The sequence below is a fragment of the Bufo bufo genome, chromosome 7 (genome assembly GCF_905171765.1).
Source record: "Bufo bufo chromosome 7, aBufBuf1.1, whole genome shotgun sequence".
In the NCBI taxonomy this organism is placed as follows: domain Eukaryota; kingdom Metazoa; phylum Chordata; class Amphibia; order Anura; family Bufonidae; genus Bufo; species Bufo bufo.
In genome coordinates this window covers 110065745-110091385 of record NC_053395.1, presented here as the reverse complement: position 1 = coordinate 110091385, position 25641 = coordinate 110065745, and the positions used below count along the sequence as shown (strand labels likewise).

General features: G+C 43.5%; 1 protein-coding gene across 4 annotated transcripts in view; it reads left to right on the top strand.

Moving 5' to 3' along the window:
- LOC121009055 (glucose-1-phosphate thymidylyltransferase-like) overlaps nt 1-25641 on the top strand; it is a 631424-nt gene that overhangs the window by 501862 nt on the left and 103921 nt on the right. For all 4 annotated transcript variants that reach the window (XM_040441983.1, XM_040441982.1, XM_040441981.1 and 1 more), the window contains one exon: nt 20491-20606. In XM_040441983.1, the coding sequence (XP_040297917.1) occupies nt 20491-20606 (116 nt within the window). The remainder of the gene's footprint in view (nt 1-20490; nt 20607-25641) is intronic.

Genomic DNA, 25641 nt, shown 5'->3' with positions numbered 1-25641 from the left:
TTTTGTCCCGGTATCGATACGATACCGGGATTTCCATTTTTTCGATGCTGGGCTGCGCTTCTGAGTTTCTAGAGTAGAAACTCCAAAAAAAGGCCCCATTTTAGAAACTACAGGATAGGGTGGCAGTATTGTTGGTACTAGTTTAGGGTACATGTGATTTTTGGTTGCTCTATATTACACTTTTTGTGAGGCAAGATAACAAGAAATAGCTGTTTTGGCACCGTTTTTATTTTTGTTATTTACAACATTCATCATGCGCTCCAGTTCACAGTACAGCAAACGGAGGAGGAGGAAGACCGAGCGGTGGCAGTGAGAAGCGGCGGCACCCAGAGCAGGAAAGGTAAGTGTTTTTATTTTATTTTATAAAACATGAGGCGCTTGGGGCAATATGGAGATGATGGGGGCAATATGGACATGCTGGAGGCTGATATGGGGGCAATTTGGAGATGCTGTAGGCTGATATGGGGGCAATATGGACATGCTGGAGGCTGATATGGGGGCAATATGGACATGCTAGAGGCAACATAGACATGCTGGAGGCTGATGGGGGCAATATAGAGATGCTGGGGGCAATATGGAGATGATGGAAGCTGATATTGGGGCAATATGGAGATGCTGGGGCTGATCTGGGGCAATATGGAGATGCAATATGGGGCTGATGGGGCTTATATGAGGCAATGGGGGCTGCTGAGGACTAATATGAGAGGCAATGGGTGCTGATATGAGGCAATGGGGACTGCTGGGGGCTGATATGAGACTGCTGGGGACTGATGAGGCATGAGGCTCTTATCTGAGGTCTGATTTGGTGTCTGATCTGAGGGCTTGTTTGGGTCTGATTAACATTGGGGGTCTGTTTGCTGGTCTGACCTGAGGTGTAATGGAAAATATTTTTTTCTTATTGTCCTCCTCTAAAACCTGCGTATTATGGGCCGATGCGTCTTATAGGGTGAAAAATAAAATTTTTTCTCCCCATAAGACACATTTTTTTTCTCCCCATTATGGAAGCGCTCATTAGTACCGAAGGACCTGGAAGCGGTGAAGGATCTGTACTCACCGCTTCCTGGTCCTCGGCTGTCGGCTGTGCAGGGCTGCACACAGCGTGAGTCGCTCTGTGACGTCACGCTGTGCGTGCCAGTTCATAGAGCACAGCCGACAGCCGGATGAAGAGGATCGCAATGGTGAGAAGCGGTGGCGTCCAGGAGCAGGAGAGGTAAGTGATTGTTTTTATTTTTTCATCTGAAGCAATATGGGGCTGATAAAGAGGCAATGGGAGCTTGTAAAAAGGCAATGGGAACTGATAAAGAGGCAATGGGGGCTTATATAAAGGCAATGGGGGCTGATAAAGCCCCCATAAAACCTAGGTGCGTCTTGTGTGCCGGTGCGTCTTATAGAGTGAAAAATACGTTAAGCCCTGTGGCAATGTGAACATTGAGGTGTGCAGTAAAGTCCCGGGGAAGCATGATAAAAGGGGTGTTGTTTGCATCGGGAGCGTGTCACCAAGAGGCCCGGCCTTGGTGGAGTAAAGGCCCTTAGATAGGTGGCCAATAAGTTAGCTGGTGGACACCAGTATAGTTAGAATAGCTGGTTCCAGCTGGTCCGTGGCGGGCTTTTACTGGGAACAGGCAATGTGCTGAGTGGGTGCCTGTTCCCTATGCTCCAGTCCGGGACTTAGAGCATGCTCAAGTCCAGGGATTCCATTTAATCTGGTTGCTGGAATTGGGTGTGGCTCACTCTGGAGAGTGTGCAGACAGAGGCCTGGTGAGGCTCTGTCAGTGTGGTCTCAGCTAGGCAAGGCTGAGGGGCCACGAGGCTATGCAATAGCATGGACTTTGGGAGATTCAGCGACGTCCGGAAACAAGTGCTGAAAGGTCAGAGTCGGGAGGACTGCTAGACCACAACCTCCTCCAAAGATAATGCACTTGTTACAGCCTGAGGGCTGGTGGACTGTATGTCTGGGGTAAGCCGCACCTGGTTCCATGTGTAAATGCTATCGTATAGCCGAGTTAGGGATACGATGTTTATTATGTTTAGGTAGAGCCCAGACGGGTAGGTTTTTGTTTTATGCCATGTTGTGTATGAAGAGTGTCAAATAAATCGCACTGTTTGGACCTGAAACCCAGTGGTTATGACGATAATTCTGTGAGAATGACCCCAGAATAAGAGACGATCCCTACAGCCCTTCAAAGTCCCTTCATAACTGAACTAGTTCCTTAAAAAGTGTTCTAAAATTCTAAGCTTTCTAACGTCTTAAAAAATGAAATGACATTTAAAAATGATGCCAACATAAAATAGGCATATGGGGAATATCAACTGGGTTGTCTCACTTCAGCAAATGGCATTTATCATGTAGACAAAGTTAATACTGTACAAGGCACTTACGGATGTAATGTAATTGTCCATATGGCTTCCTTTGCTGGCTAGATTCATTTTTCCATCACATTATACACTGCTCGTTTCCATGGTTATGACCACCCTGCAATCTAGCTGTGGTGGCCGTGCTTGCACACTATAAAAAAAAAAATGCTGGACTACGCACACTCCCATGGTCCCGGACACCAGAGATGCTAGAATTTTTTGTCTGTATTGTGCCAGCCCGGCCACCGTTGCTGGATTACAGGGTGGTTGTAACCATGGAAACGAACAGTGTATAATTTGGTGGAAAAAATAACCTAACCAGCAAAGGAAGCAATATGGACAATAACAATACATTAGTAAATGGTTTGTATTAACTTTGTCTACATTATAAATGCCATTTGCTGAAGTGAGACTACCCTTAATACAAGGCATTTAGTAATGTATTGTGATTGTCCATATTGCCTCCTCTGCTGGCTTGATTCATTTTTCCATCATATTATACACTACTTGTATTTAGGAGTTACGACCACCCTACAATCCAGCAGTTATGGCCATGCTTCCAAAGTATAAGAAAAAGCAACAGCCTCTCTGGTGGCTGGGATGGTGGAAGCCCGCATAGGCACACTTGCGCAGTGGCTCCCATTACAGCCACCTAGTATCTGCGCTGCAGCAGTGGGTGTAGCCCCTGGAAATGAGCAGTGTATAATGTAAAGGAAAAATTAATCAAGCCAGCAATATGGACCATGCACTATTCAGGGAATCAAGCCAGCAATATGCACTGTTCAGGGAAAAATTACGTTATTCTGCTGGTTAGTATGATTACAGGGATATCAATTTTGTATATACAGTCCTGATCAAAAGTTTAAGACCACTTGAAAAATGGCAAAAAAATCATATTTTACATTGTTGGATCTTAACAAGGTTCCAAGTAGAGCTTCAACATGCAACAAGAAGAAATGGGAGTGAGACAAAACATTTTTTGAGCATTCAATTATTTGAAAGTAACGATTAAACTGAAACGGTTTTTCCGCTGATCCAAATTTTAGGACCACATGCCTTTAAAAGGCCAAATCTGTGCAAAGATGTGGATTCATTGTCATTTTCTGTAAGGAAGTCGGATTATTGAACTGCATAAGCAGGGTCTCTCACAGCGCGCCATCGCTGCTGAGGTGGGACGCAGTAAGACAGTCATTTGGAATTTCTTAAATGATCCTGAGGGTTATGGAACAAAAAAGTCAAGTGGAAGACCCAAAAAAATTTCATCAGCACTGAGCCGGAGGATCCAATTGGCTGTTCGTCAAGGCACTGGACGATCCTCGACCCAAATTAAGGCCCTTACTGGTGCTGACTGCAGCCCCATAACCATCAGACGGCATCTGAGACTGAAGGGACATTCAAAGGTGGAAGAAAGTTTTATTCTCTGATGAGAAAAAATTTAACCTTGATGGTCCTGATGGTTTCCAACGTAACTGGCATGACAAGCAGATCCCACCTGAGATGTTTTCTACGCGCCACAGTGGAGGGGGCGCCATAATGGTCTGGGGTGCCTTTTCCTTCAGTGGAACAATGAAGCTTCAGGAAGTGCAGGGGCGTCAAACGGCTGCTGGCCAGATGTTGCAGAGAGCATTCCTCATGACTGAGGGCCCTCGTCTGTGTGGTAACGACTGGGTTTTTCAACAGGACAACGCTACAGTACACAATGCCCGCAGGACAAGGGACTTCTTCCAGGAGAATAACATCACTCTTTTGGCCCATCTTGCGTGTTCCCCTGATCTAAATCCAATTGAGAACCATTGGGGATGGATGGCAAGGGAAGTTTACAAAAATGGACAACAGTTCCAGACAGTAGATGGCCTTCGTGGGGCTGTCTTCACCACTTGGAGAAATGTTCCCACTCACCTCATGGAAACGCTAGCATCAAGCATGCCGAAACGAATTTTTGAAGTGATAAACAATAACGGCGGAGCTACTCATTACTGAGTTCATGTTTAGAAGTTGGATTTCTGTTTTGGGGGGGGGTTTAGTTTTTTTTTGGAGGTGTGGTCCTAAACTTTTGATCAGCTGAAAAATTGCCTGTTTCAGTTTATTCGTTGTTTTCATTAAATTGAATGCTCAAAAAATGTTTTGTCTCACTCCCATTTCTTCTTGGTGCATGTTGAAGCTCTACTTGGAACCTTGTTAACCACCTCCGGACCGCCGAACGCAGCGACGCGTCCTGGAGGTGGTTGATTGATTTCTCCTGGACGCGCCGGCGCGTCCTCTCGCAAGACGCAAGATTTCCTGTGAACGCGCGCACACAGGCACACGCGTTCACAGGAACTGAAGATAAGCGAGTGGATCTCCAGCCTGCCAGCGGCGATCGTTCGCTGGCAGGCTGGAGATGTGTTTTTTTTAACCCCTAACAGGTATATTAGACGCTGTTTTGATAACAGCGTCTAATATACCTGCTACCTGGTCCTCTGGTGGCCCCCTTTGTTTGGATCGACCACCAGAGGACACAGGCAGCTCAGTAATATGTAGCACCAAGCACCACACTACACTACAACCCCCCGTCACTTATTAACCCCTTATTCACCCCTGATCACCCCAGATCACCCCATATAGACTCCCTGATCACCCCCCTGTCATTGATCACCCCCCTGTCATTGATAACCCCCTGTAAGGCTCCATTCAGACATCCGTATGATTTTTACGGATCCACTGATGGATGGATCGGATCCGCAAAACACATACAGACGTCTGAATGGAGCCTTACAGGGGAGTGATCAATGACGGAGGTGATCACCCCATATAGACTCCCTGATCACCCCCCTGTCATTGATCACCCCCCTGTAAGGCTGCATTCAGATGTCCGTATGATTTTCACGGATCCACTGATACATGGTTCGGATCCGCAAAACGCATACGGACATCTGAATGCAGCCTTACAGGGGGGTGATCAATGACGGGGGTGATCACCCCATATAGACTCCCTGATCACCCCCCTGTCATTGATCACCCCCCTGTAAGGCTGCATTCAGATGTCCGTATGATTTTCACGGATCCACTGATACATGGTTCGGATCCGCAAAACGCATACGGACATCTGAATGCAGCCTTACAGGGGGGTGATCAATGACGGGGGTGATCACCCCATATAGACTCCCTGATCACCCCCCTGTCATTGATCACCCCCCTGTAAGGCTGCATTCAGATGTCCGTATGATTTTTACGGATCCACTGATACATGGATCGGATACGCAAAACACATATGGACGTCTGAATGGAGCCTTACAGGGGGGTGATCAATGACAGGGGGTGATCACCCCATATAGACTCCCTGATCACCCCCCTGTCATTGATCACCCCCCTGTCATTGATCACCCCCCTGTAAGGCTGCATTCAGATGTCCGTATGATTTTTACGGATCCACTGATACATGGATCGGATCCGCAAAACACATACGGACATCTGAATGGAGCCTTATAGGGGGGTGATCAATGACAGGGGTGGATCACCCCATATAGACTCCCTGATCACCCCCCTGTTATTGATCACCCCCCTGTCATTGATCACCTCCCTGTAAGGCTCCATTCAGACATTTATTTGGCCCAAGTTAGCGGAATTTATTTTTTTTTTTCTTACAAAGTCTCATATTCCACTAACTTGTGTCAAAAAATAAAATCTCACATGAACTCACCATACCCCTCACGGAATCCAAATGCGTAAAATTTTTTAGACCTTTATATTCCAGACTTCTCACGCTTTAGGGCCCCTAGAATGCCAGGGCAGTATAAATACCCCACATGTGACCCCATTTCGGAAAGAAGACACCCCAAGGTATTCCGTGAGGGGCATATTGAGTCCATGAAAGATTGAATTTTTTGTCCCAAGTTAGCGGAAAGGGAGACTTTGTGAGAAAAAAAATATATATATCAATTTCTGCTAACTTGTGCCAAAGAAAAAAAAATTCTATGAACTCGCCATGCCCCTCATTGAATACCTTGGGGTGTCTTCTTTCCAAAATGGGGTCACATGTGGGGTATTTATACTGCCCTGGCATTCTAGGGGCCCTAAAGCGTGAGAAGAAGTCTGGGATCCAAATGTCTAAAAATGCCCTCATAAAAGGAATGTGGGCCCCTTTGCGCATCTAGGCTGCAAAAAAGTGTTACACATCTGGTATCGCCGTACTCAGGAGAAGTTGGGCAATGTGTTTTGGGGTGTCATTTTACATATACCCATGCTGGGTGAGATAAATATCTTGGTCAAATGCCAACTTTGTATAAAAAATGGGAAAAGTTGTCTTTTGCCGAGATATTTCTCTCACCCAGCATGAGTATATGTAAAAAGACACCCCAAAACACATTGCCCAACTTCTCCTGAATACGGCGATACCACATGTGTGACACTTTTTTGCAGCCTAGGTGGGCAAAGGGGCCCACATTCCAAAGAGCACCTTTCGGATTTCACAGGTCATTTACCTACTTACCACACATTAGGGCCCCTAGAATGCCAGGGCAGTATAACTACCCCACAAGGGACCCCATTTTGCAAAGAAGACACCCCAAGGTATTTCATGAGGGGCATGGCGAGTTCCTAGAATTTTTTATTTTTTGTCACAAGTTAGCGGAAAATGATGATTTTTATTTATTTTTTTTCCTTACAAAGTCTCATATTCCACTAACTTGTGACAAAAAATAAAAACTTCCATGAACTCACTATGCCCATCATGAAATACCTTGGGGTGTCTTCTTTCCAAAATGGGGTCACTTGTGGGGTAGTTATACTGCCCTGGCATTTTAGGGGCCGAATGCGTGAGAAATGGTTTGAAATCAAAATCTGTAAAAAATGGCCGGTGAAATCCGAAAGGTGCTCTTTGGAATGTGGGCCCCTTTGCCCACCTAGGCTGCAAAAAAGTGTCACACATCTGGTATCCCCGTACTCAGGAGAAGTTGGGCAATGTGTTTTGGGGTGTCTTTTTACATATACCCATGCTGGGTGAGAGAAATATCTTGGCAAAAGACAACTTTTCCCATTTTTTTATACAAAGTTGGCATTTGACCGAGATATTTCTCTCACCCAGCATGGGTATATGTAAAATGACACCCCAAAACACATTGCCCAACTTCTCCTGAGTACGGAGATACCACATGTGTGACACTTTTTTGCAGCCTAGGTGGGCAAAGGGGCCCACATTCCAAAGAGCACCTTTTGGATTTCACCGGCCATTTTTTACAGATTTTGATTTCAAACTACTTACCACACATTTGGGCCCCTAGAATGCCAGGGCAGTATAACTACCCCACAAGTGACCCCATTTTGGAAAGAAGACACCCCAAGGTATTCGCTGATGGGCATAGTGAGTTCATAGAAGTTTTTATTTTTTGTCACAAGTTAGTGGAAGATGAGACTTTGTAAGAAAAAAAAAAAAAAAAAAATCATCATTTTCCGCTAACTTGTGACAAAAAATTAAAAGTTCTTTGAACTCACTATGCCCATCAGCGAATACCTTAGGGTGTCTACTTTCCGAAATGGGGTCATTTGTGGGGTGTTTGTACTGTCTGGCCATTGTAGAACCTCAGGAAACATGACAGGTGCTCAGAAAGTCAGAGCTGCTTCAAAAAGCGGAAATTCACATTTTTGTACCATAGTTTGTAAACGCTATAACTTTTACCCAAACCATTTTTTTTTTTTACCCAAACATTTTTTTTTATCATAGACATGTAGAACAATAAATTTAGAGCAAAATTTATATATGGATGTCGTTTTTTTTTGCAAAATTTTACAACTGAAAGTGAAAAATGACATTTTTTTGCAAAAAAATCGTTAAATTTCGATTAATAACAAAAAAAGTAAAAATGTCAGCAGCAATGAAATACCACCAAATGAAAGCTCTATTAGTGAGAAGAAAAGGAGGTAAAATTCATTTGGGTGGCAAGTTGCATGACCGAGCAATAAACTGTTAAAGTAGTGTAGGTCAGAAGTGTAAAAAGTGGCCTGGTCATTAAAGGGGTTATCCCACTTTGCGTTTTTATACTTACCTGCTGCCACCGCGCGTTCACTTCCTGGATTCTGGCTGGGGGCGGGCTTCATCTTGATTGAAGTCTTCTCCCGGCCGGGCTGCGCACTGGACTGAACGCGCACGCCGCTGCGCATGCGCCATGGTGACTTATTTCTGGCCAGTATAGTACAGAGCGGGCGTGCGCGTTCGCAGCTCTGTACTATTCTGGCCGGGAAGAAGTCACCGTTGCGCATGCGCGGCAGCGTGCGCGTTCAGGACAGCGAGTGTCCCGGCCGGGAGAAAATAAGGAGTCTTCTGGGCAAGCGCGACTATCGGGATTTTGCAGAAGAGCGGTGATCGTAACCAGGGGAGACCGAGTCACAACAATAAGGTAAGTGGGGATGAATTTTATCCTAATCGGTGGGAATTTGTTAATAAAGTATATTTACAAAAATGATCACTGTCAAATCATTAACAGATTTAACAGTGATCATTATGATGGGATAACCCCTTTAAGGGTGTTTAAGCTAAGGGGGCTGAGGTGGTTAAGATCCAGCAATGCTAAATATGATTTTTTGCCATTTTTCAAGTGGTCTTAAACTTTTGATCAGGATTGTATATATATATTTTTTATCACTTTTACCCAAAGCATTTTTGAAAAAGAAAATAATGTTTTTTCATTGCCATTTTCCAAGAGCTATTTATTTATTTTTTGGTGATGGTCTTATGTGGGGGTTTGTTTTTGTAGGATGTGGAGATGGTTTTCAGGATAAGATTTCATGGTTTTGTTGTGGAAACAGTGATACCAAGTAGAAAGAACTGAACTCAGTTCAAGCATTTTGGAAAAGAAAAAAATTTTTTTTTGTGTTGCCATTTTCAGAGAGTCATATTTTTTATATTTCTGACAATGGTCTTGTGTGAAGGGCTCTTTTGCCGGATGAGGCTCTGTTTTTCATTGGTACAATTTTGGGCTACATGCAACTTTTTTATTGTATTATATGCTTTCTGTGAGAGTTCTGGCAACGGTTTTATTTATTTATTTATACCTGACGGAGTATATCATGTGATATTTTTATAGAGCTAGTCGTTATAGACGTGCAGATACCTAATGTCTATTTTCTTTTTCTTTTTACTAGTAAATGGCTTGAAGGAGAAAGGGAACTTTTTCACTTTCAACTTTTTTTATTTTTATTGTATTTTTGTCCCACTGTAGGACTTCAACTTTTAGGGGTCTAATTCCTTTTCCAATGCGGTGCAATTCATGCTGTATTGTACTGCATTGAAAGTGTCAGTTTCACACTACTCACTTATAAGACCTAGTCTTGGGGCTGAGACTTATAGGCTTCATTAGCTTTCAGACCCAAAGACATTTTTAAGTGCCCAGGCTACCATAGTATCTATTGGCACCCCACAATCACATTGAGTGAAAAACTCCTTAGATGCAGAGGTTAGCATTGGCAGCAGCATCTAAGGGGTTAATCCGCTGGCATCTGAGTTTTCAGCGATGCTACAGATACAGCTTGGCACCTGCCTGCTCGATCAGTGTGCCATCCAGTGTTAGAGTAGGGTTCCTTGGGTCAGCCAGAGAAAATAACTCTTGAGGCCGAACCTCCATATCATCAATAAAATCTAATAGGTTCTGAATCAAAGAAATCCTAGTGGTAGGTAGCCAAATGTTTTGTCAATCTCCAAGTGTGGCTGTAAAAGGTCTCTAGTCAAGTTCCAACTTCATATATATATCATTTCAGGGAACCCTATTTCTATTTTTGTCTAATGAGAAATTTACAAGTTAGCGGAAAATGACACTTTCTGAGAAAAAAATAAAATAAAGTTTCCATTTCTGCTAACTTCTGGCAAAAAAAAATTTCAATCTCCCACGGACTCACTATGCCCCTCAGTGAATACCTTGGGGTGTCTACTTTCCGAAATGGGGTCATTTGTGGGGTGTGTTTACTGTTCTGGCATTTTGGGCGGGGCTAAATTGTGAGCAACCATGTAAAGCCTAAAGGTACTCGTTGTACTTTCGGCCCCTTTACGCATTTAGGCTGCAAAAAAGTGTCACACGTGGTATCGCCGTACTCAGGAGAAGTAGGGCAATGTGTTTTGGGGTGTATTTTTACATATACCCATGCTGGGTGAGAGAAATATCTCTGTAAATTGACAACTTTGTATAAATTTTTTTAAAAAGTTGTCATTTACAGAGATATTTCTCACACACAGTATGGGTATATGTAAAAATACACCCCAAAACACATTGCCCTACTTCTCCTGAGTACGGCGATACCACATGTGTGACACTTTTTTGCAGCCTAGGTGCACAAAGGGGCCCAAATTCCAATGAGTACCTTTAGGATTTCACAGGGCATTTTTTACGCATTTGGATTCCAAACTACTTCTCACGCTTTAGGGCCCCTAAAATGCCAGGGCAGTATAAATACCCCACAAGTGACCCCATTTAGGAAAGAAGACACCCCAAGGTATTCCGTGAGGGGCACGGCGAGTTCCTAGAATATTTTTTTTTGGGCACAAGTTAGCGGAAAATGTTTTTTTTTTTTTTTTTCTCTTACAAAGTCTCATATTCCACTAACTTGTGACAAAAAATAAAATTTTACATGAACTCGCCATGCCCCTCATGAAATACCTTGGGGTGTCTTCTTTCCAAAATGGGGTCACTTGTGGGGTATTTATACTGCCCTGGTATTTTAGGGGCCCTAAAGCGTGAGAAGTAGTTTGGAATCCAAATGCGTAAAAAATGCCCTGTGAAATCCTTAAAGTACTCATTGGAATTTGGGCCCCTTTGCGCACCTAGGCTGGAAAAAAGTGTCACACATGTAGTATCGCCGTACTCAGAAGAAGTAGGGCAATGTGTTTTGGGGTGTATTTTTACATATACCCATGCTGGGTGAGAGAAATATCTCTGTAAATGACAACTTTTCCCATTTTTTTATACAAAGTTGTCAATTTACAGAGATATTTCTCTCACCCAGCATGGGTATATGTAAAAAGACACCCCAAAACACATTGCCCTACTTCTCCTGAGTACGGCGATACCACATGTGTGACACTTTTTTGCAGCCAAGATGCGCAAAGGGGTCGAAAGTTCAACGAGTATATTTTAGGAGGGCATTTTTAGGCATTTGGATTCCAGACTTCTTCTCATGCGTTAGGGCCCCTAAAATGCCAGGGCAGTATAAATACCCCACATGTGACCCCATTTTGGAAACCATCAGGACCATCAAGGTTAAATTTTTTCTCATCAGAGAATAAAACTTTCTTCCACCTTTGAATGTCCCATGTTTGGTGCACTCTTGCAAAGTGCAAACGAGCAGTTCTGTGGCGTTCAAGGAGACGAGGTCTTTAAAGACATTTTTTGTTTTTGAAGCCCTTCAGTCTCAGATGCCGTCTGATGGTTATGGGGCTGCAGTCAGCACAAGTAAGGGCCTTAATTTGGGTCGAGGATCGTCCAGTGTCTTGACGGACAGCCAATTGGATCCTCCGGCTCAGTGCTGATTAAATTTTTTTGGGTCTTCCACTTGACTTTTTTGTTCCATAACCCTCAGGATCATTTAAGATATTCCAAATGACTGTCTTACTGTTTAATCGTTATTTTCAATTAATTGAATGCTCAAAAAATGTTTTGTCTCACTCTCATTTCTTCTTGTTGCATGTTGAAGCTCTACTTGGAACCTTGTTAAGATCCAACAATGTAAAATATGATTTTTTTGCCATTTTTCAAGTGGTCTTAAACTTTTGATCAGAACTGTATATACAAAATTGATATCCCTGTAATCATACTAACCAGCAGAATAACGTAATTTTTCCCTGAACAGTGCATATTGCTGGCTTGATTGATTCCCTGAACAGTGCATGGTCCATATTGCTGGCTTGATTAATTTTTCCTTTACATTATACACTGCTCATTTCCAGGGGCTACACCCACTGCTGCAGCGCAGATACTAGGTGAGGTGGCTGTTTTTTTTTATAGTGTGCAAGCACGGCCACCACAGCTAGATTGCAGGGTGGTCATAACCATGGAAACGAGCAGTGTATAATGTGATGGAAAAATGAATCTAGCCAGCAAAGGAAGCAATATGGACAATTACAATACATCCGTAAGTGCCTTGTACAGTATTAACTTTGTCTACATGATAAATGCCATTTGCTGAAGTGAGACAACCCAGTTGATATTCCCCATATGCCTATTTTATGTTGGCATCATTTTTAAATGTCATTTCATTTTTTAAGACGTTAGAAAGCTTAGAATTTTAGAACACTTTTTAAGGAACTAGTTCAGTTATGAAGGGACTTTGAGGGGCTGTAGGGTTCGTTTCTTATTCGGGGGTATTTCTCACAGAATTATCGTCATAACCACTGGGTTTCAGGTCCAAACAGTGCGATTTATTTGACACTCTTCATACACAACATGGCAAAAAAACAAAAACCTACCCGTCTGGGCTCTACCTAAACATAATAAACATCGTATCCCTAACTCGGCTATATGATAGCATTTACACATGGAACCAGGTGCGGCTTACCCCAGACATACAGTCCACCAGCCCTCAGGCTGTAACAAGTGCATTATCTTTGGAGGAGGTTGTGGTCTAGCAGTCCTCCCGACTCTGACCTTTCAACACTTGTTTCCGGGCGTCGCTGAGTCCCCCAAAGTCCAGGCTCTTGCATAGCCTCGTGGCCCCTCAGCCTTGCCTAGCTGAGACCACACTGACAGAGCCTCACCAGGCCTCTGTCTGCACACTCTCCAGAGTGAGCCACACCCAATTCCAGCAACCAGATTAAATGGAATCCCTGGACTTGAGCATGCTCTAAGTCCCGGACTGGAGCATAGGGAACAGGCACCCACTCAGCACATTGCCTGTTCCCAGTAAAATGTACACCAATGCCTCATTCAAAATCCAACATAGAGGCAGGGCAGAGTGCTGGTTGCAGAGTGCTATTGCATTTGTGTTTTTGCGTTTGTATATGTATTTCACCATAGCGATGTGCACCTGTTACAGGGTTGTGCTGACTGAATCCCCCACATTTTTTCTTTGTAGTATATATTGGAGGCGTGGCGATCTCCATGCAGTCATGCACACCTGACCAGTTAGTCTGCCCTGGAGGCTGGTTTTAAAGTCAGTATAAAACTGAGTCTGCTTTTACAGGTAGGTACTAGTGTTAGGGACCACTCATAGAGGCGACCTTGACGTGGTGAGTGGCTTTTTACGCTTTGGCCAAAATGTACACCAATACCTCATTCAACATCCAGCATAGAGGCAGGGCAGAGTGCTGGTTGCAGAGTGCTATTGCATTTGTGTTTTTGCGTTTGTATATGTATTTCGCCATAGCGATGTGCACCTGCATACAGGGTTGTGCTGACTGAATCCCCCACATTTGTTCCCAGTAAAAGCCCGCCCCGGACCAGCTGGAACCAGCTATTCTAACTATACTAGTGTCCACCAGCTAACTTAGTGGCCACCTATCTAAGGGCCTTTACTCCACCAAGGCCGGGCCTCTTGGTGACACGCTCCCGATGCAAACAACACCCCTTTTATCATGCTTCCCCGGGACTTTACTGCACACCTCAATGTTCACATTGCCACAGGGCTTAACGAATTTTTCACCCTATAAGACGCACCAGCACACAAGACTCACCTAGGTTTTAGAGGGGGACAATAAGAAAAAGTTATTTTTCATTACACCTCAAGTAAGATCAGCAATCAGACCCCCTATGTTAATCAGACCTCAGATTACATTCCCAATCAGACCCCCAGTCTCAAATCAGCCCCCAATGCCTCTTTTGACTAGCCCCAGTCTCCTATAAGCCCACATGCCTCTTTTTTTATCAGTCCGCAATTGCGGACAAAAAAAGGCATTTTCTATATAGTTCTGGCAATGTGCGGATCCGCAAAATGCGGAAAGCACATTGCCGGTGTCCGTGTTTTGTGGATCCGCAAAACACATATGGACGTCTGAATGGAGCCTTACAGGGGGGTGATCAATGACAGGGGGGTGATCAGGGAGTCTATATGGGGTGATCAGGGGTTAATAAGGGGTTAATAAGTGACAGGGGGGGTGTAGTGTAGTGTGGTGCTTGGTGCTACTTACAGAGCTGCCTGTGTCCTCTGGTGGTCGATCCAAGCAAAAGGGACCACCAGAGGACCAGGTAGCAGGTATATCAGACGCTGCTAACAAAACAGCGTCTAATATACCTTTCTGATGTTAAAAAAATCGCATCTACAGCCTGCCAGCGAATGATCGCCGCTGGCAGGCTGTCGATCAACTCGTTTACCTCGCGATCCTGTGAACGTGTGCTCCTGTGAGCGCACGTTCACAGGAGATCTCGCGTCGCGCGAGATGATGCGTCGATGCGTCCAGGAGGAATAACCCGGCCGCCCGCAGGACGCATCCCTGCATTAGGCGGTCGGGAGGTGGTTAAAGGGAGTCTTTCACGCAGATTCACCCTATTAACCTAATAACAGTGTTATGTCCACGGCATCCCCCCTATTAAAACGTTGCTTACCGTTTGTTCCTTGCTAGCATCGTTGTGGAGAAAAACACTTTTAATCCGCATGCAAATGAGTCTGTGAAGGTGCCCAGGGGCGGCGTTACAACTGCCGGTGCCCAGGCCCCTTGGTCATTTTCATACAAAGGCACTCCCCCCTCCGCTGTGTCTGCCCGCCCTTAGTCTCTGTTCTAACCTCCCTCCCGTCCGTAATGCCGCGCATGCGCCGATGAACGCGATATCGGCGCGTGCGCATTGAATGAGCACTGTTGGGCCGGGGCATCGCAGTTTAGCGTGCGTATGCGCGGGATTACGGACGGGAGGAGGGAGGTTAGAACAGAGACTAAGGGCGGGCAGACGCGGCGGAACAAACGGTAAGCACCGTTTTAAAAAGGGGGATGCCGTGCACATAACACTTTTATTAGGTTAATAGGGTGAAAGACTCCCTTTAAGTGTGTGACTTTAGATTAACCCCTTCAAGACCAAGCCAGTTTTCACCACAAGGACCAAGCCACATTTTGAAAATCTGACATGTTTCACTTTATGTGGTAATAACTCTGGAATGCTTTTACTTATATAAGCGATTCTGAGATTTTTTTCTCGTGACATATTGTACTTCATGTTAGTGGTAAATTTGAGTCAATATGTTTCACCTTTATAAAAATTTTCCAAATTTACCGAAAATTTGGAAAAATTCATAAAATAGTTGTTACTGTACATTTTCCAGATGTCTACTTTATGTTGGCATCATTTTGTAAACGTCATTTCATTTTTTTTAAGAGGTTGGAAGGCTTAGAATTTTAGAAGCTATTCTTAAAATTTTTAAGAAAATTTCCAAAACCCATTTTTTAAGGACCAGTTCAGTTATAAAGTCACTTTGTGGGGCTTACATAGTAGAAACCACCCATAAATTACTCCATTTTAGAAACTACACCCTTCAAGTTATTCAAAACTGATTTTACAAACTTTGCTAACCCTTTAGGTGTTCCACAAGAATGAAAGGAAAATTGAGAGGACATGTAAAAATTTCCATTTTTATCTATTTTTCCCTGTAACACAGCAATGTTTAACAGCCAAAGAAAACTCAATATTTATTACCCTGATTCTGCAGTTTACAGAAACATCCCACACGGCAGGGCGCAGAAGGAAAGGAGCGCCATATGGATTTTGGAGGTCAGATTTCACTGGGATAATTTTAAGTTGCTATGTCACATTTGAAGACCCCCTTATGCACCCCTAGAGTAGAAACTCCCAAAAAGTGACCACATTTTGTAAACTACGGGATGAGGTGACAGTTCTCCTGACAGGATAGATCATGTGTTGCTTTTATAGAGCAGGTTGATATGGATGTGACAATACCAAATATGTGTATTTTTTGGTTGTTTCAGTTTTACATAATAAAGCATTTTTGAAAACAACCACAGGTTTGTACGGATGCAGCGATACCTAATGTCTACTTTTTTAATGTATTTCAGTTTTACACAATAAAAGCATTTTTGAAAAAAAAATCATGTTTTAGCATCTCCATTTTCTGAAAGCCATATATTTCTTATTTTTTGGGTGATTGTCTTATGTAGGGGCTCATTTTTTGCAGGAAGAGATGATGGTTTGATTGGTACTTTTTTGGGTTGCATATGACTATTTGATCGCTTGGTTTTACACTTTTTGTTATGAAAGATGACAAAAAAATTGCATTTTTTTTTCAATGATGTTCACTAGAGATGAGCGAATTTCATGTTATGAAATTCGTTCACGCTTCGTTTGGTGATAAAAGCAGAATTGCGTTGTGGATTCCGTTACCACGGACCATAATGCAATTCTATGACGGTAGAGGCATTCCGTTATTCATTCCGTCATAATAGAAGTCTATGGGCTTCAAAACGGATCCGTCCCATTTCCGTTATGAAGGAAAGGACTCCCCTGCAGGGGATTCCGTTATGCATTCCGTCATAGAATTTCACTATGATCCATAATGAAATTTTGCTTTTACCCCCAAACAAAGTGTGAATATGTCTCTTTTTTTTTTTTAAACCCTATTATATGGTGAAGGTTTTTTTTTTTTACTTGAAACTTTTTTTTACAAGAAGTTTTTTTTATAAAACTTCCATTCCGCAGAAAAATAGAACATGTCCTATTATTGTCCGCCTTACGGACAAGGATAGTACTGTTCTCTTAGGGGCCAGCTGTTCCGTTCTGCAAAATACGGAATGCACATGAACATCATCCGTATTTTTTGCGGACCGCAAAATACACACGGTCGTGTGCATGAGCCCTTACTTTTGCTGCCTGGTTTATTACATAGCAGCTGAGAGTATACTGTACTTTGGAGCAGCACTTATACATGCAGACAAACAGGGACTTTAAGAAGGGACTACACTGAATCAGTTGCTTATCACTTCATTGTATTGTATTTTTTCTCTTTTCTTGTGTAATCCACATTAGTATGTGTTCCATTATTGACAGCGCAGTCCAGTGCACATCTTAATAAAAAAGAGTTTGCTGCTTACTGAGCAGGCACTCTATGGGGTAGATGTTGATGTTGGGGAGGCTGGTAGCATGAAAGCTCAGGAAAGTGAGGTAGGTAGCTGGATAACATTTAGAAAGAGGGATAGAGGAAAGAGTGCCAGGGAGGCTAGCGTGATCTAACCACACCCCAACAAGTTTGCAAGGTTGGCAGATTAGGGGGATGTCAGTTCAGTGAGAGCAATGCTGCAGCCAGACACTTCCTCTTTCAGTCAGGGGAATGTCAGCTCCAGTAAGCAGGGGACCAGGAGAGCAGGGCAAGCCAGACAAGTGCTGGTAGTGGGTTACTCAATAATTACTGGTACAGATAGGGTGATCTGCAGTGTCGGACTGGGGAGCCTAGGGCCCACCAGTAAAATGTATTTTGGGCGCCCACTGTACAGATACATTAAAATATTACCTGCTCACACAGCAGCAATATGCTACCGGATGATTGAATATGGGAGTCCCTGCAGTAACTTTGAGAAGTTAGGTCATGGGGAAAAGAGGACACCGGCTAGCTTTCTTCTATACCTAGAAGTCATCTCAGCTCTGATCGTGTCTATAATAATAAACCGGGGAGTTTCTTAAATAATCTATAAAAAAAAAAATATATATATATATATATATAAACATAGGCTGGTTGAGGATCTGTACATTGAATATATGTATTTAGTGCAGTAAGTCTACTCTGTTATGTGCCACTTGTGCAGGGGGTGGGAAACTAGGGGCCCACCTTGCTCAGGGGCCCACCGGGGGATTCACCTGTACCCCTGTGGGCCAGTCCGAGCCTTGCGATCTGTCACAAAGACTGGGATCGTCGAACGGTGTGTTGTCTTCCTAGCGCTCAAGTTCGACATATCGCGAATCGAGTTGAAATATTATTTGGGGGGGGGGGGGGGGAGGCTGGCAAAGATCCAGGAATCATGGTTCATATTGAAACCAATGACAAAGTTAGAGGTAGGTGGAGCATCCTTAAAAATGATTTTAGGGATTTAGGTCACAAGCTTAAGGCAAGGACCTCATAGGTAGTGTTTTCCAAAATACTACCTGTACCACGAGCCACACGAGAAAAGCAGCGGGAGATTAGGGAGATTAACAAGTGGCTCACAAACTGGGCCTACTTGTCTGTCAGCTACAGGATCTATCATAGGGATGCACTGCACCTCGATAGGGAATGTTGCAGCTGTTTTGGGGGAGAAGATGGCTAGAAGGTTGGAGGAGTGTTTAAAATAGTGACTGGGGAAAGGGTAATTACATTATAGGAGGGGAAGATAGTGCAGATAGAGATCTGGGGCAAGGTAATGGAACTGGGAGAACAATAGAAGGATGGACTAGAACAGTTCATAAGGAAAGGTGTAGGGTAAAAAATATACATAAACCTTCATGAGTGAACAGTCATATCAAACTAATTTAATCAGTTTCTATGAGGAGGTAAGTTCTAAACTTGACCGCAGCGAATCACTGGATGTTGTATATGTTGACTTAGCATTTGACACTGTACCGCATAAAAGGTTAGTATATAAAATGAGAATGCCTGGACTGGGAGAAAATATTTGTATGTGGGTAAGTAACTGGTTCAGTGATAGAAAACAGAGGGTGGTTATTAACGGTACACACTCAGATTGGGTCACTGTCACTAGTGGGGTACCTCAGGGGTCAGTATTGGGCCCTATTCTCTTCAATATATTTAATAATGATCTTGTAGAGGGGCTGCACAGTAAAATATACATTTTTGCAGATGACACAAAACTGTGTAAAGTAATTAACACTGAAGAGGACAGTATACTACTACATAGGGATCTGGATAGATTGGAGGCTTGAACAGAGAAGTGGCAGAGGAGGTTTAACACATGTCAGCAGTACATACTAAACGGTAAAACACTGGGTAACACTGACATGGAAAAGGACCTAGGAATATTAGTGAACAGCAAACAGCTGTAGAAACCAGTGTCAGGCAGCTGCTGCCAAGGCAAATAAGATAATGGGGTGCATCAAAAGGGGCATAGATGCTCGTTATGAGAACATAGTCCTACCACTTTACAAATCACTAGTCAGACCACACATGGAGTACTGTGTACAGTTCTGGGCTCCTGTAAACAAGGCAGACATAGCAGAGCATATATTTGAGTGCAGTCATTCAAAATCCATCAATGAATAGACTTTCTACCAGATTATTATATGTGCATCAGCAATGCAAATGACCACATGTAAAAACATCTTACAAGCATGGATGAAACATCTGAAGTCGATTTGCATAATACTTTGTTTGAATACTGTACAGAGCGAGTTCTCCATACAGTATTAGAATGTATTGGCTCATATGAGCCGAAGTCATTACTTTGGGTTCGGGAAATGTTTTTTTTACAGTAGAAATTGATTTAAGAAGTTATAATGCAAAGTCTCGCGAGACTTCGCAAAGTAATAACTTTGGTTCATAGGAGCCAATACATTCTAAGGCCTCTTTCACAAGGGCGTGTGTGCCCCGTGGTCGTGCTGCGGTTCGCAAAATTCGGCCGCAGTGCACGAGCACAGTCCGTGGGGCAGCCGCAGCGGATCGCGGATCCATTTACTTGAATGGGACGCGATCCGGCCGTTCCGCAAAAAGATAGGACATGTTCTATCTTTTTGCAAAACGGAAGTACCGGACAAAACCCCACGGAAGCACTCCGTAGTGCTTCCGTATGGTTCCGTTCCGTGGTTCCGTTCCGCACCATTCCGCATCTTCGGATTTGTGGACCCATTGAAGTGAATGGGTGCTCATCCGTGATGCGGAATGCCCACGGAACGGCGCCCGTGTATTGCGGATACGCAAATGCGGTCTGCAATACGGCAACGGGGCGGACACGCCCATGTGAAAGAGGCCTAATACTGTACGGAGCACTCGCTGAATACTCAGAGTATTCAAACGAAGTATTATGCGAATCGACTTTGGATGTTTCATCCGAAGTCGATTCGCTCATCCCTACTTATATGCAATGAAATTCATCTAAAAGTTAATAATTGAATGTTAGTTGTGTAAATGTTAGTAGGTGATTGTATATAGATCAATAATGTATTTATTCTAAATATGAACAGAAAAAAATATAATTGTACTAGAAAGTAGGAACTCCCAGAACACAATAAACCTACTTAATTATTATTATTATTTTAGAGACACTTTATTTTATGAAGACTTTCATCTTCAAGATGTTTTTAAAAGATATGAAGTTCTGCATAAGGACAATAAGCAAGCAAACTTGGTGTTATCATATATTTGCAAGGATGAAGGTAAATATACACATAATTCCTATCTCCCACCTCGAAATTAAAATAAGTGGAGTATGTTTAACCCCTTCAGGACCCTGCCATTTTTCACCTTAAGAACCAGGCCATTTTTAGCAAATCTGACATGTGTCACTTTATGTGGTGATAACTTTAAAACGCTTTTACTTATCAAAGCAATTCTGAGATTGTTTTCTCGTCACATATTGTACTTTATGACGGTGTTAAATTTGAATCAAAATATTTCATTTTTATTTATAAAAAATACCAAATTTGGAAGAATTAGTAAATTTCCAAATTTCAATTTCTCTACTTTTAAAATAGATAGTAATACCTCAAAAAATAGTTATTACTTTACATTCCCCATATGTCTACTTCATGTTTTGAATCATTTTGAAAATTACATTTTTATTTTTTGGGGATGTTATAAGGCTTAAAAGTTTCAAAGCAAAATCTTAAAATTTTTAAGAAAATTTCCAAAACCCCATTTTTTAAGGACCAGTTCAGTTATGAAGTCACTTTGTGGGGCATACACATTAGAAACCACCCATAAATCACCCAATTTTAGAAACAACACCCCTCAAGCTATTCAAAACTGATTTTACAAACTTTGTTAACCCTTTAGGTGTCCCACGAGAATTAAAGGAAAATAGGAATGAAATTTCAAAATTTCTCATTTTTTAGAAGATTTAAAATTTTAATCCATTTTTCCTGCAACACGATCAAGGGTTAACAGCCAAACAAACCTCATAAATCTATTACCCTGATTCTGGAGTTTACAGAAACACCCCATATGTGCTCAAAAACTTATGTATGGGCGCACAGCATGCTTCAGAGTGGAAGGAGCCCTATATGACTTTTGGAGAGAGGATTTAGCTGGAATGGTAATTGGGAGCTATGTCACATATGAAGACACCCTGAGGTGGCCCTAAAGTGGAAACCCCCACAAAGTGTCCCCATCTTCGAAACTACACCCCTCAAGGAATCTTTCAAGGTGTGTAGTGAGCCTTTGATGTTCTAACGGTACTGAGAAACGTTGAAAAAGAAGTAAAACTCCAAATTTTATTTATGTATACGTTAAAAATAGGAAGGACCTATACATCACCAAAACAGAACAAATACACAAAACGTAATTTACTGTATAAATACGTGGGCCTCAATTCGTCAATAGACAGTGACCACTGGGCTGGTCCCCACTCTCACAATCTGAGACTTACATGTACGGTGAGGATTCAGTGGTCACTGCTATGTGATGGCATACCAATTGTAGGCGCCGTGCAGCGACACTAGACGGACGGCTTGATCTATGTCTGTGTGTCTGTCCTTTATAAGATCCAGTGCTCCTGATGAGCTTTGAGTGAAATGCGTCGAGCATAGTACAGGAGCTTTAGTGCAGACAGTGTGTGTACACCTATTAGGGCAGATTGCCGGTACAGTTAGTGTCAGGCATAAACTTGGGGTCTGTACCTATACTAGGGAAGGGGAGACAGGAGAGATTCACACCCCCAGGGGCATTCAACAATGCGTGTGGGGTGATGTGAATGTGCCCCTTATCCCTAGTTCAGATCAGCCAGACAACTAAGAACTTAGGCGTATGTTAATAGCCACTCGTGCCCTCTAAGGAATGTACGCTCCAGTATAGAGGAAGCAGCTGGCTAAAGTGGGACCTCCTAGTGTAGCGTTATAAATGTATTCGCTACACGGTGCCTACAATTGGTACGCCATCACATAGCAGTGACCACTGAATCCTCACCATACATCTAAGTCTCAGATTGTGAGAGTGGGGACTAGCCCAGTGGTCACTGTCTATTGACGAATCGAGGCCCACGTATTTATACAGTAAATTAAGTTTTGTGTATGTGTTCTGTTTTGGTGATATATAGGTCCTTCCTATTTTTAACGTATACCTAAAAAAAAAATTGGGAGTTTTACTTCTTTTTTAGCGTTTCTCAGTACCATTAGCACAGTTGATTATTGAAACGTAATACCCAAATACCATTGTTCAATGAATCATTAGTGAGCACTTTGAAATCAAAGGTGTTTCCTAGAATTAGGAAAAATTTACCTTTTTTCTAGAAAAAGTTGCTTTACACCCACATTTTTCACTTTCCCAAAGGGTAACAGAACAAAATGCACCCCACATTTTGCTCCCCATTTCCCCACGAATACGGCAACACCCCATATGTGCTCAAAAAATCATTTATGGGTGCACAGCATGCTTCAGAGTGGAAGGAGCACTTTGGAGAGTGGCTTTAGCTGGAATGGTAATTGGGAGCTATGTCGCAAATGAAGACACCCTGAGGTGGCCCTACAGTGGAAACCCCCAAAAAGTGACCCCATTTTGGAAACTTACCTCTTCAAGGAATTTTTTAAGGTGTGTAGTGAGCACTTAGACCTCAAGAGTGTTTCCTAGAATTAGGAAACACTTGGCAGTGAAAATGAAAAATTGCATTTTACACCCACATTTTTCACTTTCCCAAAGGGTAACAGGACAAAATGCACCCCACATTTTGTTCCCCATTTCTCCCCAAATACGGCAACACCCCATATGTGCTCAAATAATCATGTCTTGGCGCACAGCAGGCTTCAGAGTGGAAGGAGCACCATATGGCTTTTGGAGAGCGGATTTAGCTGGAATGGTAATTGGGAGCTATGTCACCCTGACACCCTGAGGTGGCCCTACAATGGTAACCCCCAAAAAGTTACCCCATTCTGGAAACTACACCCCTCAAGGAATATTTCAAGGTGTGTAGTGAGCACTTTGACCCATCAGACGTTTCGCAGAATTAGGAAACACTTGGCTGTGAAAAGGAAAAATTACACTTTTTTCCAGAAAAAGTTGCCTTATACCCACATTTTTCACTTTCCTAAAGGGTAACAGGACAAAATGCACCCCACATTTTCCGTACGCTTCCCACAACAGCACTTCAGCAGGAGGAGGGTACCCCGCCCCCAGGGACAGGAAACGACGTAGAAAGCAGAAGTTTAAATGCCTCCTCCCCATTACCTTCTCAAGTCTTTTTCTGTCCCTTGGGATGAGTGGAAAGCTGGCAGGCTCCCTCCTGCCGAAGTTCCTTGCGCCCAGCCTGCAGTGAGTATTCCCTGCTTGTCAGGAGGGCTGTGGCAGAGCGGCGGGCGCTGGTGGCGAGATACGGCTCCCACCGCATGCTTGTGGCGTAAGTCCTGAGTTCAGGCAGCCCCCGGACGGTGCACGGACTCAGGGGAAGCCAGTTGCAGGGCCAGATCTCGCGAGGTCCGGTCACATGACCTCAGCCTGACCACGTGACGCGCCGGCAAGTCATGTGACCAGGAAGTGATTCAAATTTGGCGGCGGGAAGCTGCAAAAATGCTGCAGAGTGTCTCTAGCAGAGCAGAGGGGATGCCTCATCATGTCTCTGCAGAAGGAGAAGCCTTCTGATGCCCCTAAGGCCCCCAGTCCGGTAAGCCTCCTCCTCTGGAGTAGTTTATATATACTATCACCTGTGGGATTTTGTTTTTTGTAATCCTGGTGACGGCTACCCCACTCCTTCCCCTGCACTAAAGAAGAGCCCCTGCTCTCTTTTTGTACTTACAGAATAGAGAAACCGGAAGGAGTGGGGAATCTGCACAGAAGAAAAAATGTGCTATTTGCAAAAAGCATCTGGCAGGACATAGCAAAAAACCTATCTGCCATAAGTGTACTGACAAAATAATGGCTGAAGATTCCCCTTCTCTAGTGGAAAATTTACGATCCATAAGAGAAGAAGTGAGTTCAGCAGTGGAAGCAAAAATAGCGTCTTTTCCTCAAAAACCTTCCACTTCTAAAATGGTCACGGAACCCCAGATAGAATGGAATATGGAGGACGACGATTTTAATGATTCGTCGGACTCAGGATCCTCCTCTGATGAGGAAGTCAGCGGACCGTTATGCTCATTAGAAGACACTGACGGTCTCTTGAAGGCTATAAGATTAACTCTGAATATTGAGGAATCTAGACAGTCACAGTCGGTTCAGGATCAGATCTTCAAAGGGCTGGGTGATAGGAAGAGAAGAGTGTTCCCCATCCATGACAGAATCCGAAAGCTTATACGGGATGAGTGGAAGGACCCAGAAAAAAGGGCCGGTACTTCAAAAAACTTTAAAAGGAAATATCCCTTTAGCGAGGAAGATTCAGCTCTTTAGGATGAAACACCAAAGGTTGACGCCCCTGTTGCGCGAATCTCCAAAAAGGCAGCCTTGCCTTTTGAAGATGTCGGTTTATTAAAGGATGCTATAGATAAAAAATGCGAATCCGTACTTAAAAAATCTTGGGATTTTGATACCGCTATGTTGAGGCCGAGCATAGCTGCCACCTATATGGCTAGGTCTCTGTCTCTCTGGCTCTCTCAGCTGGAGGAGCACCTGGTCTCTGACACCCCCAGAGAGGATATCCTGGCCTCCTTGCCGGTTTTGAAACAGGCCTCTAACTTCCTGGCAGACGCTTCTGCCGATCTTGTAAAGTTATCAGCTAGGTCAGCGGCTCTTTCTAATACGGCAAGGAGGTCAGTCTGGTTACGCTCTTGGTCAGGCAATACCGCTTCAAAAAATTTATTCTGCAGTATCCCTTGCGAAGGAGATCGTCTATTCGGTTCAGTCTTAGACGATATTCTTGAAAAGGCCTCTGATAGAAGAAAGGGGTTTCCGCCAGAGTCCAGGTTCTTCCAACAGCGCCGTTCCTTTCGCCCCCCAAAAAAAGGGTAGACAGGACTGTAGAAAAAAGGATCCCTCTAGTTCTTGGCAGTCCTCAAAGGGGAGGGGTAGGAATTTCCTCTTTAGCCAGGATAAGTCTACAAAACAATCCTCCCAATGATGCCATGGGCCCGGTGGGGGGGGGGGGGGGGTTAAAGAGTTTGTCCCTTCCTGGGAAAAGATCTCAAACTCAGCCTGGGTCCTAGACGTAATCCGTCAGGGATACCAGCTGGAATTTTGCACTCCCCCTCCAGACAGATTTGTATTAAACAAAAAATTGAAGTCAGATCACAGTCTCCTAGAGTCTCAGATTTCCCTTTTGTTAGAAAAAAG